This window comes from Ambystoma mexicanum, chromosome 4p, assembly GCF_040938575.1.
Source record: "Ambystoma mexicanum isolate Mex_15411 chromosome 4p, UKY_AmexF1_1, whole genome shotgun sequence".
Lineage (NCBI taxonomy): Eukaryota > Metazoa > Chordata > Amphibia > Caudata > Ambystomatidae > Ambystoma > Ambystoma mexicanum.
In genome coordinates, this window is record NC_090927.1 from 811,850,282 (window position 1) to 811,870,955 (window position 20,674).

General features: G+C 42.8%; 1 protein-coding gene across 4 annotated transcripts in view; it reads left to right on the forward strand.

The window, feature by feature from the left end:
• LOC138453478 (uncharacterized) overlaps positions 1 to 20,674 on the forward strand; it is a 1,096,265-nt gene that overhangs the window by 35,802 nt on the left and 1,039,789 nt on the right. For all 4 annotated transcript variants that reach the window (XM_069606374.1, XM_069606376.1, XM_069606373.1 and 1 more), the window contains exon 2: positions 13,437 to 13,508. In XM_069606374.1, the coding sequence (XP_069462475.1) occupies positions 13,437 to 13,508 (72 nt within the window). The remainder of the gene's footprint in view (positions 1 to 13,436; positions 13,509 to 20,674) is intronic.

The following is a 20,674-nucleotide window of genomic DNA, read 5'->3' on the forward strand; positions in this document are numbered from 1 at the left end:
TGGAGTTGATGCTAAAATGCCAATGAACAGTAATATATGGGATCTATGCGAAGCACGATTTTGGAGGTCCGTTTTGAAACTTCCGAAATGTCCTAGCCGATGCATCCATATCTCTTGAAACACTGCTAACGAACCCTGACCGAGCCAAGTTAAAGTTATTCCAGTATAATTGGATATGCAACACCGCTAAATGCTGCATTTACAAGGACTTTAATGAACGGTGGTTCAGGCCAAAAAGATTACGGACAATGGCAGATTATCTGGTTAAATTCCCCTCGCCAAACATTAGACATTTACATCTATGTTTAGGTTTAATCTTCTACCGACAATGGAAATATTGGTGAGGAGAGGCATTGCTCCTAAGGAATCAATTTATTGTCGATTTTGTCAAAACATGAATTCTTGTGAAACTCTACAGCACTTAATAGTGAGCTGCCCAGCTCTAATTTCAATAAGGAATATCTATTTTACTAACCTATTATGTGTTTACACCCCAATGGATGAAAATGAAATATGGATTAAACTATTCAGAAGCAAGAAATTACCAATCAGAGTGGCAATAACGCAATATTTAAGCACCATTTTACCAAATGCGGACAATGAAATTGAATGACTAACTACTTAGCATTTAACCATTTTGACCTAAGTATACTAAATTTTTGAACTAATGTTATCTCCTTATTGTTATCCTAATTGCATATTAGTGTGTTTAAAAATGCGTCTCATGAAGTAAATGTTTTAGGAATTCAAATTGGAAAGATTTTTAAATTGTAATTTTTCTATATTGTTGTATTTGAAAGGTTGATTTTATCAGCCAAACCAAATAAATAAAAATAAAACACCACAAACTTCTTTAGGATGCCCACAATCATTTTATTGTACCTCTCAACTCCCCCACTAGAGGCTGGGTGGTAGGCAATATGGAGTTTTCTCTTTACCCCAAGTATCTTCCACATCTTTGTCATCCCCTCACTAGTGAAGTGACTTCCTCAGTCCAACTCAATCTTTTGGGGAAGGCCAAAATGCGAGAAGATGTGGTTGATCATCAGGGCTGCTGCTGTTTCTGCCTTGCAATTTGGGGCCGGCAGACATTCCACCCATTTGATAAACTAGCACATTACCGTTAACATGTACTTATTTCCTCTAGAGGAGCGAATCACGGGCCCGATGAAATGTACTTGTAAATTTGACCAAGGCAGTGTCATCCCCCTTTTCTGGAGGGGAGCTTGGTGTGTGAGCGAACTTGGCTGAAAATGCGCACACACAAGACACCCCTTCAAGTATTGTTCGAGGTCCTGACCTATGTGTGGCCAGTATGCGACCTCTCACAAGATTTTCAGAGTAGTATGAAACCCCCGATGACCGGCTTTGCACGCGTCATGGGCCTGACTTAGCATCAGGCTTCGGAATGAGGTAGGTACCACGTACTGGTCACATCCAGAGATGGATCTCCGTAACAACAAGCCATCTTGTATTCAGAACATTTTGGGAAACTTCATCAACACCCAGAGATCCTCTTTCCTGATGTAATCGGTTTCGGTCAGAGGAAAATTCAATGGCGATTTGCCCAAGTCAGACCTCTGTGGATTCCCACGGTTGTCTTCTTTTTGGAAATGCATGGGGTTCTTGCCCCATGCATATCCAGGCCCAAATCTTTAGGTTGGCTCCCCAAACCCTTTGGGGGACAGCAGTTGTTTAGCATTTTCCCTTTGCACCTAGGTAGGTGAACCCACACATGTGAGGTACCATTTTCGTCGGGACACCTGTGGGAATGCGGAAGGTAGGACATGTGGTGTTGGCAGCATGTTTCAGTGGGCTGGCGGTGGGAAATGTATGAAAATTGTGTTTTTTCACCAAATTTTGGACTTTGCAGGGGTTTATGGGTGATAAATTCTGGGGCAATTCGCACAAGTCATACCTCTGTGGATTCCCACAGGTGTATTCTTTTTCGGAAATGCATGGGGTTCCCTGTTTTCCTTGGTGGCTTCGACACCCTAGGCCTAAATCTGTAGGTTGTCCACAAGAGCAAAATCCTGCAAAATCTGCTCTGCCGAAAGACTTGGGGTTACCAGTGGTTTAGCCTTTTCCCTTTGTGCACAGTTAGGTGCACCCACTCATGTGAGGTACCGTTTTCATCGGGACACCTCTGGGAACGTGGGAAGGTAGGACATGTGTTGTTGGCGGTGTGTTTCAGTGGGTTGGCAGGTGGAAATATCTGAAAATTGTGGGGGGGTTTTGCCAAATTTTGGACTTTGCCGGTCATTGTGGGTAGTACATTCTGGGGCGATTTGCGCAAGTCAGACCTCTGTGGATTCACACGGGTGTCTTCATTTTTGGAAATGCATGGGGTTACCTGTTTTCCTTGGTGGCTGCAACATCCCAGGCCCAAATCTGAAGGTTGTCCACAACAGCAAAATCTGCTTTGCTGAAAGAGTAGGGGTTACCAGTGGTTTAGCCTTTTCACCTTGCACCCAGGTAGGTGCACCCACACATGTGAGGTACCGTTTTCATCGGGACACCTGTGGAAACGCGGGAAGGTAGGACATGTGTGGTTGCTGGCTTGTTTTGGTGGGTTGGCAGGGGGAAATGTCTGAAAATTGTGGGTTTTTTGACCAATTTCAGACTTTGCCAGGGATTGTGGGTAATAAATTCTGGGACGATTCACACAAGTCAGACCTATGTGGAGCCCCACGAGTGTCTTCTTTTCGGAAATGCATGGGGTTCCCTGTTTTCCATGGTGGCTTTGACACCCTAGGCCCAAATCTGTAGATTGTCCACAAGAGAAAAATCCCTCAAAAGCAGCTCTGCCGAAAGACTTGGGGTTACCAGTGCTTTAGCCTTTTCCCTTTGCGCCGAGGTATGTGCACCCACACATTTGAGGTACGGTTGTCGTCGGGCCACCTGTGGGAATGTGGGAAGGTAGGACATTTGCTGTGTTCACTTGGTATTCATAGCATTTGCATACATTTGCTGCTGTACTTTGTAACACAACCCTTTCATTTCCCAAATGTGACCCACATTTAGTCGCTGCTTTAGGTATTGTACGCTTTTGTAACCTGCACAAGTCACCTACCCTTCAAAAGGCCTGCCTGTGCTCTTTCAAAAAATGTATGCTTGCCCTTCCTCACCACATTTTTTTTTGTTTATTTACACATGCTAAATACGTCTGTTTAGGCCATAAGGATCAAAATCCTGTATACCATGCCTCTGTTTTTGGCTTGTGGTATTGGTTGTTTTGTGAAACATTATGAAAAATGTGTGATTTCCTAACTAGAGCGGAGCATTGCTTTTCTCAAAATTCACAGAAGCCATTGCCTTACCGGGCCTACCATGTCCACCACACACTTTTATTTCTTTCTGTCATTTTTCCAATTTTTCCCCAAACTATGCAAATGATCCCTACATAGTTGTTGCCTGACCTGCGCAAATCACCCCTTCTTAAACTTGGAATTTTCATCTACCTTTTAGATATGTATGCCTTTCTGTCTTCCCATTCAGCTTTCCTACAACTTTTTCTCGCTTTAAATGTTATGCAAGTTACTTCGGAGCTGGCTACAGTTACCGGCAATGCTTGTGTAGTTAATCTTAATGCTGTGCTTCCCTCTTCGGCTTCAGGGACGCTACGGTTGCTGGTTGCTCTGCTTGCCTGACTTCCTCGACCACTCCTACTACTTTTGGCTCATGTGGGACCACACCCTTCTCCAGCACGGGTGTCTCCAGTACAGGCTACCTTAATTGGGAGTTTCTTTTACTCCCAAGCTCCTCGGCTTGCATTCTGCTTCTGGCTTTGGGCTCCTGCATAGTCACAGCTTTGCAATCACAGCAACTCGGCTCACATGGGGAAAACTTCACTTCCAGGACATATTCCTCTGCGCAGTCTCTGCAAAAAAGGTTTTGGAAACACAGGACCCTATCCTTACTTGCATATGAAATCTGCTGTCTCCACGTTCCGGCATCCCTTCTGTGCTCCCACTTCCTCGTGACTTTCCAGCCTTGTGCTTCTCCTCTACTACTACTACTACTGCCAGCCTTCCCACTCCTGCTCCAGCCCCTTCTTCCTCTCCTGCTTTCCCTTCGGTGGCCTGTATTGCCTCACAGGTTTGATAACAGCCATCAAGTGTGAGCCATTAGCTTCAATTGAATGACTTCTTAAATGGCTACTAGGCTTAATTGCCTGACCACTACATCTACATGCCTCTTCAGTCCTCTTCCTCATCTCAGTTCCTCTAGGATTCTGGGACATTTAGTTTTTTTCAATAAAGTTAGGTTTTTCAATTTCTTGATTCTTTATAAGTATAGATTGAATTCCCGTAATAGTTTTAACAGAGGGGCTGTGAGTTTTAACTTTTACAGACGAAGATGGTTTAGAGAAGACATTTCCAAAATCTTTTAGTTTTAAATACAGAAAGTCTCTTTCCCTTGGCATAGCGTGCTTTGATGTTACAACCATAGAGTTCACAACCTAAGATTTAATATGAGATTGAGACACATTAGAATGACAATAAGCCATAACCTCTTTTGGCAAAATGGTAAGAATCTCCCAATCGGAGGATCAATACTGTGTCTCATCCCACGGAATCTCCTCACTACCCTGAGCCTTCTCTCCACCCAAGTGATTCTTCCACAGTATACAGCCCCCAGTGTTAGGATCAGGAAGCGTATGCCTTCCCCATGCCACCTGGGAGGAGACTTTAGGCAGGGTTTTAGTGAGGAATCCGCAGGATTCTTCACATATCTAAGTAAGAAAGAAGACTCATCAGTGGAAGGAAGCTGTGCACACCAGCTCTTTGAGTCGGCAGTCAAGCATTCGTCTGGCCAGGACATCCCTTTCTCAGACCAAAGCCTAAGGGTCTGTCAACATCAGAATGCCCAAAGCAATGCCATCTCTTGCCCAAAGTACTGTTCTGGCCTTCACATTCAAACAAAATAAACTCTAAGGTGAAAAGGGTAATGTGTTTGGCCTTGAGTGACTTATACATTTTCAAAAAGGAAAATGCGTAACTCTAACACAAACATTCCAGAAGGATAAGAGTTCCTTGTTCCAGAGGTTGGTTCCCTTCCCATGGATTTCTCTTCCCTCTGTTGTATATTCAAATATATCAGTTCCTCTTTATCTTTTTAGGATAGCTAGTGTACTTTACTGCCAGGTTTACACTCCTCTTCTCTTTGGTTTCACACAGCCTTTTTGCTAGTCCTGATATATCCTTCTCAGGACCCCTTTAGGTGATGTATTTCTTATACACTATTCAGTTTGTCCTTGCCTGGTGTGCTTCCTTACCACGGCTTTCTTATATGAACACACTTGCAACTGCCCGGTATATTCTCCTGCCAGGACTTTCCTAAATGCACAAACTTGCAACTGCCTGGTATACTCTCCTGCTAGGACTTTCCTCATGTGAGCTCTGAACATACTTCCAAACTTCATATTCTCTTAGGTTTGTTTTATCTGCTACTGTGTAAGTCTGGCATTTTATCCTGCCAGGGCTTTTCTTATGTGCGTATTTCATACACTTGCAAACTTGAAAGTCTCTTACTTTTGTTATGTTTTCCCTTTTAACAAGATGCTCACTGGCCCTTTCTCTTTCATGTACTTCATTTTCTTTCTTAACAGTTATTTGCATTAGGCATGGCTGCCAATATGCCCCAGTGTCCCTGCTTCTCTCTCGTGGACTTACCAGCTCCTGCTGACGTACTTTGTTTTTCCCTCGGCAAGCCTGTGGCAGTCGTTTTGTGTTTCCTTTCATCTCGCCACCTTTGTTTCTCAGTTCCTCTGCCTCTTGCGGTTCCTGCCTGGCTCTTTCGCTTTGTTACAGGCTTTGGAACGGCAACCGCTGCCTCTCAACACCTGCAAACGCCCAGTAGCCCTGCGCCGGCTTCTGGCGTTCTTGCAGCGTGTTCCCTATTACGGTCAGCTTTATTTTCCTCTTTCTCAAGCTGGTTGGATCCATGGCACTCTCTGCAACCCCATAGTCTCTTGGTCCGTAACGAGAGAAGCATGTCTCTGTCTCCAGCAGCGCGCCCCAGTCAGCTGCTTCTGCTGTTTTAATTTCCCATTCACAGGCATGCGCTCACAACAACTCGAGCACAGCTTGTATCATTGGTCTTCTTTGCTCTGCAATACTCGGCTCATCTTCCTTGTCCCAGTAATGGAAGTCCATTCTTGATGGTTTACATGTAAAGTCTGGGTAAGCGTTCTTTAAGAGTACATCAGCTCTGGATGACTTGTAGGTAGATTCTGAAAAGGTGTTTTCATGAATTTTAGAAAGTATGTCAGATTTTGATGGCTTACATACAGATCTCGTTAGAAGGTCTTCAGAACCCTTCCTAGGTGGGTGAGGGAAGGTATAACAATATCTCATTAGATGTGGATAGGGTATCCTCAAGAGAGGAAGGTCAATGCCATGCCTTGTCTTATAGGGCCCTGATACTCTCCCGGAGTTTGTCTCCCCCCTGTGGTATTCCCTCCTATAGCTGCCCGAGGGTCAGGATCAGCCATGCCGTATCCTGGCCACATGGGGCAAGGTCACCACCAGGAAAGAAGTGAGGACACCATCAGATTCATCACAGCATGCATCGTGGGAAGACACCTAACCCTGTTTAAATCTCTTTTATTTGGGAAACCAAAGGTTTATTTATTGATATTTTGTTTTCGTCTATTTTCAACCCGCTACAACTGCCTTAGTTAAGGAAAGACTGTTATAGTTGGCTATTTGAACATAGAGCAACTTTGTATTGCCATTCTAGAACATTGGGCCAAGTTGATCCCATTTTATATTTAAGGTTGGGACACTAGGAGCTAGACATTTTATTGTCGTGACATACATAACAGAACAAAGTGTTTTACCCTTGTTGAGCCACTCTGTTGAATCCTGAGAGACTTTTCACTTACTACAGATACGTTGTTGTTGGATCTCTATGGAGAAGACAGACAAATTATTCAGATTTAAGTTGAAGCCCCTATAGTCTGGGTTACAAATAATGGATGGCCTCTGGTAAAATAATACCATTAATTCCCACAGTTTAGCATAAGAATGTACTAGGACTCTGGAAAGAGATGTGGGCCAAGTTCTCATTTGTTTTTGGCCAATTTTATTTTGTTTTTGGGTTTAGGACAGGGCAGGACAAAGACTGATATGTTTTGGATATTTCTCCTCTGTGAAAGATAGTGAGCTGAAGAATCTGGGTAAGGCTCTCGTAAGCGGGACTAATGTCCAGCAGAGGGACTCCCAGGACCCCCCTTGTTAATTTGCTTGATTTAAGTTACTTTGGGTCTCACCCTAAGTTACTAGGGAAATCCAGACATGGACCCCCTGTTCACGATTCTTAGAGAGGCACAGCTCCACCCTACTGATGAGGTCCAACCATACCGAAACACGTGTCTGGGGTAGCTGTTGGTACTCTTGCTCAGAGGAGAATTGCCTAGTATTTCAGTGCTGGACTGCCCCAGGGCAGGACAAAGACTGATATGTTTGGATGTTTGGATACCTCTCTTCTGGGAAAGATAGTGAGCTAAAGAATCTGGGTAAGGTTCTCGTAACCAGGACTAATGTCCGGTAGAGGGACTCCCAGGGCCCCCCTTGTTAATTTGCTTTATTTTAAATAAACCTGTTCTTCAACAGTTAAGCATTTGTTCCTTTGATCCCACTCTGCTTCGGGACAGGTGCATCCGACACAATTCATTTGTTTAATAAACAAAAACATTCTTCAGTTCCCCAAAGGAACTGGATGTGCAGCAAGAGAGATGCCTGATCGGGAAGCAAGTGTGGGCAACATCTGTCACTCATATATGTACTCACTGCATCAACTGCTGCAGTTCATGTGGTCTTGTTTTGTGGACATATGCTTCAGGGCCCACATCTGGACAAGATGAAGCAGTCTACAGGTAAAGCAAGACACACACATTTTGAACAATGTTTATAAAGAATGTGAAAGTTTGTGGGTTGTTTTGAGAGAGCACGCAGGGGAGCAGAATGAAAGGCCGAACCAGGAGGGATAACATCCAGTCAATATGCGGCCACAGGAAAAGGGATGTCCAAAAAAGGGTGGCCTGCTCAGAGAATACACAGGATAGAGAGAAGCAGGGACCATGAGATAATGAGGGAGAGCATCCAGAGTTGAGAGCTTTGACCACAAGGGTGTGGAGTGCCAAGCAAAGTTAGCTGCTATGGAAGTGCACAGATGGAATAAGTGCATAAAATGGTCCAGGTAATTGGCATTCAGCTCCAATAGGATAGGAGTGAATATCCCTTTATTGCTGAATATAGCTGCGGGCACAGCCCTAGACCTGGGAGACACCCTCAACTGTTCCACTGGACAGTGAGATACATCTTGCTGTCCCTAGCAGACCAAAATTCCTATTTTCTGCTTAGGGTGTGGAGAGGGGAGGCTGAGAACACATCGCTGTGCCGAAGGAAAGTCGAAATCCTCCCACATGTAGCATTAAAAACCCTTTCAGGTTCCTGTGTGTCATGTTCAGGACGATAAACACTCCAGCCTTGCTCAACCAGGAAACTGAATACCCCATAGTTAGGTATGGGCTGAGCGGGGAGGGACAAACCCTGGTGGACCGAGGTGGGGAGAGGTGATGGTTCACTCCGGTGTCCTACTTTTGTTCAATATCAAAAGTAATGGTGTTTGCCTACACAAAGAGGGAGCATATCCGTGCAATCCCTGATTGTCATCCTCAAAGAGATGAAAAGGTATGGGTGAAGGTGAAGGCATAGGTATGGTCCTATTGCATCAGGTGGGCCCATCATGCATTAATGCTCTTTTCAACAAAATAGTGATGAAAGCAGGTGTGAGCAGAGTATGTGTTGGATTCTCATAGTGTTGATGCTCCAGTGGCCCTTTCAATTCTCCAAGGAAGCTGAAATGTAGGGGTGCAGTTTTGGTAATTGAGGGTAGGCTCTTACTGTGCCATTGGCTTGCTTCCATCCACATTACCCATCCTTAAACTCAAATATTCTTTGTGGTAAGTAGGTCCGTCATGTCAAATAAGTATGTACAATCTGAGATTTTATTATCTGATCTACCTCCCTGCTACTCACTGGATAGGAAATGGAGGGTGGATGGCCAGATAGAGGTGCAGATAGCGAGAGGCAGGCTCTGTGTCAGTCCCTCCTCTGACACACCTGGAACATGTATCATATATGCACACAATAATCACCTAGTGCTGTATTCAGAAGACTAGGAACTAAAGTATAAATTGTTTTACTATTCTTTTTAATTTAGTTATTGTTTTTCTTACGTTACATTGTGTTTATTTGGAAAGCGTGATGAATGCAAAAACAAATATTTTAGTTTAAAGTACTACTTTTGTAGACTGTTTTGAACTTAGGTTAAAAGTTTCATTGACATTTTTAAGACTTTGTAATTCCCATGTTTCAAAAAAGTGTGATGGGTGGTGGGGAGAAGGATTTTGAATGGGTTCTTGTGCAATGACATAGGATACAAAATATTTTTGCATTGAAACAAAACACATACCACAGTGTAGGGAATGTATTCTATTTCTTGCTTAATTTGTAAGCTTAAAGTGCAGTAAAACATGTTTCAAATGACATATTTTATGATTTTGACCAACTTCTTAGTGTTGCAGTATGTTCATGATACTTCTATTAGCCGGCACATTGAAAGGATTTGTAAATGAAGGCAATGAGTGTAGCATTCTTAACAAGATATACATACGCAATTCATCTTTATTTCTTTGGCTGAAAAAATGAAAAGGTTGGTTGATGATACCATGAGAAGTAACCATCAAAGGCAAAATCCCTTCCGTCGTGAATTTGACGATGAGCGTGATCATAGTCGAGGGAGAATGAGTCAAAACTCATAACCATTAAAGACTGTTCGTGGAACACGAGAGGCCACGCTCATCTGTTTAAACAACCAGTTCCAGTCCTGACATCTTTTCAAATCATTTGCCTTAAAAAAAATTGGTTTTCAGCTCCTCCTTGCTGTGATGGTTTTTTGACTTTTTTGAATCCGGCCATAAAACAAAATCAAGGACGGCCCTCGGCAGGGCTGATTACCCTGATTAAATTGGATCTGGATTGGGCTGTTATAATATCAATAAATGTTAACCCCTGGGTTCAATATTCTATTGCAAAGGTAAAGAGCAACCGAAAACAAGCAAACCAGCAAATGAATACTAGGTCAGATGATACATACCTTGCCATCTTTAACTTGTATTGGAATCCAGCTGCAATCAATGACGCACATTTCATAGATGCCGTATTTCTGACAATTGACGAATTAGGAGCCAAGTTTTCAAACTTAGAGTGGATCATCTGTGGAGATTTGAATATTCATTTATTTGATACCAAAGGTCAAACCAAGAGTAAAAACGAACTGTCACAACGTGCACAGAATTGGCAGAAAGAAATAACACTTAGAAACTTGATACTAACTAATAAGCCTACCAATGCCCAAAACATCTTGATTCCGACTTGGAGCAGCAGTAAATCAGCGGCAATTATTGTTTATATTTACACGTCTACACAGCTTCAGCACTCAACAATAAAATTTCAAATCATTCCAACGCTGGAAAGTGATCATAACATGGTGACAATGGAAGGGATCCATCTAGGCCAACATAGGAATAAGTAACCAGCAACACAATTTGATTTCAATAATAAATCGCTTAGAGTGAAACTAATTCACAAGCAAATATACTGTCCAGTCTTTATCAGAATGCAGAGCTAGAGGACATAACAAATTGGACTATGGATGGCTATTGGTGCCTTTCCAGAAAGAAAATCTTTCTGTGGGGTCATTGATCCATAAGCATCAATACAATCAAGAACTAGCCATGAAAAAGAGAACACTATCTAAATTAATTTGGCTATTGAAGAAAGAGGATAATGTTGAAAATAAACAACGGATAAAAAAAGCCAAACAGGGTTATATTAATTGGAAAAAATCTCATTTGATGACAATGGTTCAAAATGATGCTGAATCAATGCTGGTGATGCTCAGAAACCGAAACTCGAGAGATATGTGGCATCTCTTGAATAATAATGCCCAATGCCACCAGCGGCTTGTCTCAAATGTAGCAGAGGACAAGTGGATCACACACACACGTCCAGTCTATAAAAAACAACCATGGGATACGTACCAGATGAAGACTCCTCAGAAATGGAATCTCGACTGGAGAAACGAAGATATGCTTATAATGATCCAGCAACTGATGGATCTCGGGCTCCCGGACCCGATGGGTTGTCCAATGCAGCGCTAAAACAAGCACCTGAGGCTTGGGCTAATTGGATGGAGCAGTTGTTAAGGCTCATCAACAAATTAAATCAGATTACGCCATCATGGAGGAAAGCAACACTCATTCCAATCTTTAAGCAGGGAGCCCGCGAAGATCCTGTCAACTACCGGCCCATAGCCTTGCTCGACCCTTTGGGTAAATTGTTTGCCTCGTTTCTTTTAAAAAAAACTGAAGACTTGGGCCAGACAAAATACCCTATTGGCAATAAGACAGACGGGCTTCACTGCCAATGTTGGCACCAACATTAACCTCTTTACTTTAAATCTGATTAAACATGAAGCTCTCACAACAAAGTCTACTGTTCATGCAATCTTCGTTGACCTGTCAATGGCATTTGACTCTATAAATAGACAGAAACTATGGGCCAAACTTACAGCGTGGGAGTGTCCTTCAGAAATAATCGAACCTATTAAACTCCTATATTCATATACAACGATAGCAGTTAAACTATCCCAGGATGGTGTGATCACCCTAGAAACAGCCTGAAACAGGGCTGGCGCCTGGCCGCCACCTTGTATTGTTTATTCACGGCAGATTTCGAAGACAGCATTAAAGACTTTGTTCTCAACCCGCCAGAAATCAACTCTATGCCAACTCCGGTGCTAATGTATGCTGACGACATTATACTCATGGACAAAACTAGTTCTGGCCTAAGAAAGAGTCTATGAGCATCAATGGGTTATCAGTCAATACCAAAAAAATGAAATATATGTCTCTGACAAGGCATCACCGAGGGAGTAAGAAGATCCTTAAATTTCTAATTTCCAACAACCCAGTGGAAGAAGTGTACACCTTTTAAATACCTAGTGGTTTTAATCAACCAATCCAAGAATGAGAACGAATGGGCAGCAGACATAGAAGCAAAAGCACAGTCGCTAGCACGGCAGGGGTGTTTGCTACACAAAAACTGTGGAAAATGTTCTCTACGAACCATAATTATTTTCTATCACCAAAAAGTCATACCTATCATCACCTATGGCAGCGAAGCCATGCTGAATGCAGCCAATATCAACTGGCAAAGGCTTGAAGCCAAATTCGGGCAGAAAATCTTTCTCTTACCGAGGAACTTTGCAATGCCGCGAATAAGGCATGAAATTGCGACGCAGTCCTTGGATTCGATAGTTCAGTGGAAACAACTGGATCTACTCCAAAAAGTGCTAGCTGATAACGAAACCCCAGCTATGCAGATACCAAGGAGCACTGATGATGCAATGAATAATACCAAATTGAAACTGTGGGTTAAACAATTAAAAATAAAATTGATAAAAGAAAACATCTCTTTAGAAATGTTAACACATCACTCCCAGCGTGCTAAACTAAAGGTGCAAAGAAACGCTTGGCTGACGACGTGCGAAGATAAATCGAATTACGTCATGAACATTAACTGTGATGCAGATATAAGAGCTATGAATGAAACACCTCCATATCTACGGTTATTTCCCGTTCCGAAATTACGCGACCTGTTTTTGAAGCTAAGACTGAGCTTATTGCCTACTCGTCAAAGGTTAACTGTAAATAGGCAAGTGCCATCTTCAGAAAGCTACTGTCCATTTTGTATGGCTAAAGATGTTCCTGAAACACTGTACCACATAATTATGGTTTGTTCAGCACTTGAGTATAAGAGAGCGGTGTTTGGTAGTTTTTTTGGGATTGAAAAGCAACAACTACAGCCTGCCATTAGATGGGCTCAGCTATTGAGCGGCCAAGATAATAAGTCTATATTTACACTCACGCAATTCATTACAAACATACTAGACCTGGATAAGAAACCGGATTAACTAGTGCATCCAATGAACTCTTTTAAGTCATTTCTGTAAGTCGAGGCTGACCTTCTGTGTTTATCCTGGGGTCCTGACCCTTTTTTTTTTGTCTTTTTTTTCTTTTTGGCTGTGCTGGTGATATGTTCTTGGAATGTATAATTTAAGAATTTTTTGTTGTTGTATGATGTGTTATAAAAAGAAAAAGGAAAGGAAAAATTGAAAAATGTATATATAAACGATAACATTTTAATTAAAAAAAGAAAGGTTGGTTTTAAAAAGAATCCTTCTAAAATATTGGACTATATTGTCCTGCCTCATTTTTGCTAGCTATTTAAAGCCATTCTGCGTTTTAAGGCATGTGAACTTGCGGTTACAATTTTAATGTATTCCCTTTTATGTTTTTGCAGGAAAATGTACACCTGTGATTACAGATATGCCTGACGAGCTTGCTCTTGGTTCACCATGTCTTATATTTCCAGGTAAGTGTTTCCATTAACATTTTCTAGAGGGAGGACGGTTGGAGATGCTCACGTGTGTTGTCGAGATGAGCTATCCATTCTCTTTCTGTATGGGGACTGCAGATGTTGGATGCATTGTCTCCCTCTCCTATCTAGTGCAAATGCAGGATTTACAGGAGATCAATTGCACACCTTTAGCAACATGTGGCTGGTGACTACCAATAACACCTACTTGAGCAATACATACTTCAGGGCCTGCTTGAGCACCTCTCAAGTCCATCACGCAAGCCTACACCAACTACATCTAGTCCCATGCATTGGCTGGTCTAGATATTGCCGTCGCAGTAAAGCCTTAACTTAAAACAGAGTTCTTAGTTCCTGAAATCCTCTATCGTGCTTATCAATAACTAATCACAGTTAAACATGCATCCCTCCTTCCTTGTGTTAAACATGTATCCTTCTGTATTGATTGAGAAGTTGCCAGTTAAATGGAGCCTACCTATGATTATCAGTGCTTGTTTGGAGAAGCTAAGCCCCACTCCATTTGTTGCATAGCATATATGTAATAAATACAAGTTTCATCTAAGTGATGTAATCCACATTGCCTTCAGTTTCACATAACAACTCTTCATATATTGGTTGCTCTGACAAGAGGTAGAGTCCCAGCTGAAACCGTGCTAGACTGCTCCTGTGAAAAAAGGGGAATCATGCATCCGCATAATCAAGAGGGTTTGCCAAGACACAAGCCAGTCACAGACACAAGGACATTTATTTTACATCCTGTTAAATTGGACATGCTGATGTGGATGTCTCTCTGACCTTGATGTGAACTGCAGGATGATGCAATGATACAGTTAATCTGTGAATTAAGGCCTACACGTTGCTATGGAACTTGTGGCACTTGCAACAACAATAGTAAATAAGTGTGACTTCCGTCGTACTTGTAGATTCTAGACACCTAAGGTAATGAAGATATTTACTTTTTTTTCCATGCATGATGGGCAGTTCTGCATCATACCTAGATTACATGCAATAGAATAATATCACATCGTTCATGAATAAAAATGGTGGTATTTCTCACAGTCTAGTCGGAAGCCTAAATGTGATTCACTCCGTTGAGCAAAGATTATAACAGTGTATATATGGCATTGAATATGTAATATGTCATGTGACAAATCAAGGGATTCAGTCACTTCTCCACAGGGGGGAACCAGCTATGCAATACCCTCCCTAGCGGTAGAGGCAAACGGGATCTCACAGAGAGAGACTTCACCCCCCCCCCCGATTCCGTTCTGATGAGGAACTCCCATTCCAATCTAACCAGGATTATTCTGTTGGAATGGAACAAGAGAAATTACCTAGGTTTGTTATTGTAGTGTCTCAGAACAAAACGAGTATCTGTTACTGGGACGAAGAAGGTCCAATGGAGTCATGGAGTACCTGTTAGGTACTGAAACAAAGAAAGCCAACAGAGTTGTAGAGAGTACGCCAAAAGAGTGAGAAAGGACTCTCAAAGGATGCTAGGGAAGCCTCAGACCAGTGTCATAAAAGTAGGAGAAGAGAGAGTGACCAAGAGAGAGACCCGGGAGTTTCAAATCAGCTCCAGGAGGGAGGCTGGCTAACCAGAGAGCACACTGACAGCCAGCAAGGGAAGAAGCACAGAGGAACCGGTGCCCTGGAAGCACTGGTCCAAAGACAGCCTACCGAGATGCTGTGAAACAGACTGCTGTACCAGGAGGGACACTGCAGCGAGGAGTGGTGGCCGAGAGATGGGAAGAGTGGAAATCCCTCTCTGTGCTGATATGACTTACCAGGAAGCACGCCGAGCAGTGCCCAAGATGGAAACTGAGGCAAGAGCCAGACTTGCCCTGAGAGGTGGTGGCCAAAAAAGGGGGAGAGAGAGTGTCCCTCTCAGTGCCGAAACTACTGCTCGAGAAGCAAGAAAAACAAACCTGAGAGCCATCCTGATGAAAGAGAGAGAAGTCCAGAAGGAGAACGCCAAGCCATGCAGCTCCAATGCAAGGAAGGTAACTGGGAGAGCGGGAGACCCGGGGAGAGATGTGATAATAACAATTGGCATAATCCTCCTAGTCGGCCTAGTACCAAAAACAAATATAACATTTGGAATAATCATACCAGCGGTACGAAGAACAACAAGCAGGCCTCCCTTGGCCTCCCTCCCCTCTTCCCTCCTACTCGCCTCTTTCTCTCCCATATCATCTAATGAGACCTCAAGAACTGATTTAAGACTATTCTATTGTCAAAGATGTCCTTGTTTCTTTTTATTGTTGAACATAGGAGTGGAGTTCACTTTGAATCCTAGGGAAAGGACTCGCCAATGGTATTGAGAGGTTATCAAGAAACCGTGTATGTTGTTGATGCTATTTTAATTGCCATATATTTTCTTTGTGTATTTGTTGTTTTGTGTGAGGGCCAGACATCCTGTGGTGAGTGTTTCCCCTTAGCTTTGATTAGGCAGGGACATCCTCAGCAGAGAAGTTTAATAAAATGGCATGTTTTGACTATCATCAAATAGTTGTCTGCCTTGCATTGCTGACCCCTCACAGCTTCCCCCGGTATTATCGCGGGAATCGCTCGCATCAAGCAAAAAATGAAGTGGCTGCTTTTCGTTTCTCAAAAGCCTGTCTGCTGCAAAGTACCTTGCAAGCAAGGGGCACCTCCTACATCAAATATTTCACAAACTACTGGACGGATTTACTGGACGGATTTACCCCAAACCAGTCAAGAAAATTAAGTCAATGCTTTATGCCCAAATTGTTCATTTAGTCCAAATCCATTCAGCATATTTTACGTTACAGCTGTTCACAAATTGCATACTTGAATATGTCTGGAAACAGTTTTTTTTTTGTTATTAAAAAAACATATTAATGAATCTTTACCAAAATGTTCAGATTTGGCAACCCAATAACAAACTTTTTTTTCTCGGAAAACTTCTTCCAAATCCATCCAGTGACTTAAAAGTTATTAGCCATAGAATTTTGGAAACTACTATGTAGAACGCTGTCACCTTAATTATAGGGCTGCAACCGCAGCCCTATAACATATAGTTCAGTCAGCTTGTACTAAGTTAGCCAAGAGTTGAATAGAGTCTTGACTCTAGAGAAGACAATGCGTCAATACCTGAATTAGGCTAACAAAGTAATTTATTTTGCTTATTTGTTATCTTTTGTGATATGTTACCACCTCCTCAGTTACGGATTGAATGAAGCCTTTCAAAAATATTTAAGCATTACAGCTTAAGTAGCCCCTCCTGGAAATACCCAGCTATCTGTACCTGTCTGTGAACCTGATTAATAGTTTTACTCAGCAAGGAATGAATTAGACGTTGACAGTGCAGTCTTCAAGGTCTAAATGGAACACTGTCTTAAGTGGGGCAGTGATCAGTGGAACTGAAGAGAAGAGAAAGAAAGAAAAACAAAAAAAAGTGCACCCTGTTTGTGCTCTCAGGAAGGCAGGAGGGGATGGGTTAGCGTCAGTCATGATAGGTGCAGTACAGTTGAAACTCTGTATGGGAGGCTGGTACATTTGCAAGATCAGTGGTAGCACAATCATCCACATATCAGGTTTGACTTGAGATGGGCTCAGACAAGTCTCTGGGAAGCCTTTGAGCTAGGACATTTTGAGAGCAAATGGGGCTAGGTTGGAGGGAGTCTGGCAACGATTCCTTGCCTTAGAGAGTCTGGCGGGGCTGGCGCAGTGTCAGTTGGATGCACCTGTGCGATTTTTGGAAAAAATGATGGAACGTGTCCAGTCTGAATGTTGTGATCCTTGCATCTCTATGGGTGGGAAAAGTGAGTGTCTGTTAGTTGGATAGTGACTCATGAAACCGTGATTTCTGTTCAAACCCCCTGCCAGTGTATTGAAAATATGCATGAATTTGAATTCATAGCTCTTTCTGGCACTGTCAGTCCTGAAATGACCCCAGAGTACATGCATTTTGAGATCATCAAGTGTGATGAATTGACTTCTGCCATGCAGGAGTACAAAGATGAGCAGAGGCTTAAGAGGCCTACTCAGCCCTCACACTTCTACAAGCCAAGAGACAACACAATCGTAAAGAGAAAACAGGCACTGTTCAGAAATACCTCCTTCACCTTTTGTGTTGATGTGAGCCGAGGGAAGGCTATACTCCCAAGAGGGGTATGAATGTGGTTCAGTAACAACCCGAACAACAAAGTATAAAAGTTCAAAATAAAGGAACGTCCAGTCAAGGTTCTATGAAAATATATACTTTAATCAACCTCACCATGTGCAATAATAAGTAACTAGAAACATATTACACAGATCCCAACCCTGAAGGACCGCAGAATAAGCAGATAGCAAGATGCAGCTCTCTGGGTAATGAATCCGGGATGTAAGGCAAGTAAAAACCACAATGTTCTGTGATGTTCCTTGGTGCAAAAGGGATAAAAGTGACCAAACCATTCTCTAGGGTCCGAAAAATGGGCTTAGGGGGCAATTAGAAGTCTAGTACCTTTTTGCAATTCTTGATGGTCCAGTAGTGCTGAATCAGACTTCTTGGCACTGTACAAGCGATTCGAAGATCAGGAGAGTGCAAAAGAGAGCACTGGAGGTTCCTGGTGTTTTGAATGTGTTGAATGGTTCTTGATAACAGCTCGAATCAGTTCAACAGCAAAAACCCTAGGATCCCGGCTGTCTTGGCTCTCATGGTTCTGTGAGTCCCAATCCAGGGGATCATGGACAAGATGAGTCATTTTTTTGTGCTCGCAAACAAGGGGAAGGCTGGCACACATCTGCTGGGGTCCTTCAACACAGTGAGGTGCTGGGTACCACTATGGTTGGCAGAGAGGCGGGTCTTGTTCCAGCAGCAGGTCACTTCCAGTTGTCCCTGGGGATGGTTAAGGGGCAGAGCTTGCCTCTCCCTTGGAACATCTGCCTTCATCTCACAATAGGGGGACTCTGGAAAGGACTAGTCTCCCTGCAGGGTCAAAACAATATTTTCTTGAAGGGCTGTAGTCCAAAAGATGATTCCAAGATGATTCAGAGAAGTGGTGGGAGACCCCTTCTTTTTAAGGTAAAGGCCCATAGATGATTGGACTAAAGCTAGCCTCCCTTATTGATCCAATCCCTGTTCTTTAAAGAAGTGGACGTCGTCCTTCTGACAGCACACTGTAGGTGCTTTGCTCTAGAGATGTAGAGGGGATGGGAAGTAGAGAGAGGCAAAGAGAAAGAAGATAGTGGAAGTATTCTTCCACTGTAGAGAGCCCTTCTGTCTACTCTAACCTGACACTTCCCTTCTCACTAGGACCAAAGGCCTTTAGAAATGAAACACCCTGGTATGAGGCTACTCCCTTTGAATGGTTGTGCTCTTTTGATGCCTAGGCCCAGAACTGCTGCCTGTTGCACGGCTGTCGGTGGATGGGGGCGTTACCTATCCTCACAAAGAGATCAAAGAAGAGGCATGGCAATTCTTGTTCCTGTCCTCTCACTTTGGCAGGATCAACCTGTCCGACCAGACTACAAATCACCTTACACAGCTTAGCTGGTTCACAGGAGCTGACACACGTGTGTTCTCAAATTGGATGTGGCTGCAATGATTGAATAGTGCCATGCACCATTCCTTAACCCAGGCATAGCTTATATTTACAATTTATCCTGACAGTAAAATGGGCCACTTACGATCATCATAGTTTTGGTGCAGGGATGCATATCTTAAATGCAACCCCTGTTATGCAGAAACTTGCCTGTCACTGCAGCTGTCAAATGGGCATATGTGAGCTTTGAACCTGCTCTGTGCAACTGGTAGAGCAGACTCAGCAGATCAGGATACTGATGCAGCAAAGCAAAGATACACAATCTGCTTTTGGCATGGAGTTTATGAAAGGAGAACCTGATCAATAGACTACTCTTTTGTAGATGGAATTTTCTGCATCATTTTATTAATGCAAATCAAAAAAGCCACGGCTTTTACAACCTTGCCAGATGGCAATTTATCACATCAAGGATATGATTAGCTTCTAAACATGTTTACAAACTGGACTCTCCCTTGTACATCGCTTGACGCTCTGACGATGGAGGTTTGTGCGTTTATGTACAGGTTGCCCTACATAGTAGCCCCGCTCGAGGCATTTGATTTACATAATCAAGTAAACAATATTGCTGGATGCACATGTAAAATGCAGCATAACTTTGTAGTCCTGCCCCATATCTTTTTTTTATTGTGTCCAAAATGTTAGTTTGTGGGCAGGTTAGACATCTTTCATTTCTAAAAGGCACAGTTCCATAATATGGTTATTTGTGTGTAGTTTACTTCTTACCATCATTCCCTTCAGATTGGCTGCTTATCTGAAAGCAAGTAGGAGCATCTCAGAGAATACGTCTCTAAAACATTCATCTTGTTGCAGGATGGGTTGGAGTTCATTGGCAATCTTGCAGAGGGTGACTACCAGTGGCACCCATATTTGTACCTCTTTCACTCTGTATTCTAAGACGTTGCTCCGGAGTCGTGTTGCCCTGTGAATCTGGCTGTGCAAAATTCTGTTGTAGTTTCAACAGTTTATGAAGGCTGATCAGAGTTTGAATGTTGGTATCATGGTCCCTTTTGTCCCTTTTGTCTGAGCATATTTGATTGTATCTAATGCATGACTCAATATTGTAGCATGTTTTGTGTGCACTAGGTGGAAGCTGTCTTCAAATAGCTAGCCCGGTTAGTTTGGTGATGATATACTGTGATCTGTAGCTGGTCATGATTTACTGTTAGGGTGGTGTCAAGGAAATGCACCTTTTCAGGCTAGTTTAAAGTTGATAAATGTGTGGAATTCATAAAATCTTCTGTGGAAGTTTAGGAGTCCTTTTATACAGCAGTGCAAATCAGAAGGATGCCATCGATGTGGTTCATGTATCTCAAAGGTCTGTAGTCACAGGTGCCAAGGAAATCTGTCTCTAATTGTGCCAATCATAGATTTACACACTGCAGTGCCATTCGTGTACCCATGACCGTCCACATCATTTAGAGATAAATATTGCTACCAAATACAACTTAGTTGTGGGTCAAGATTAATTCTATGCACATGGCTATAGTGTCAGCAAGCAGGTTATAACCGCCAAGAGCATTCTTAGAAGCCTCTGTGCCATCATTGTGGGAAAGGTTTGTGTTGAGCAACACCACATCCATGGTTGTGTGACAAATCCAGGGAATTTGTCCC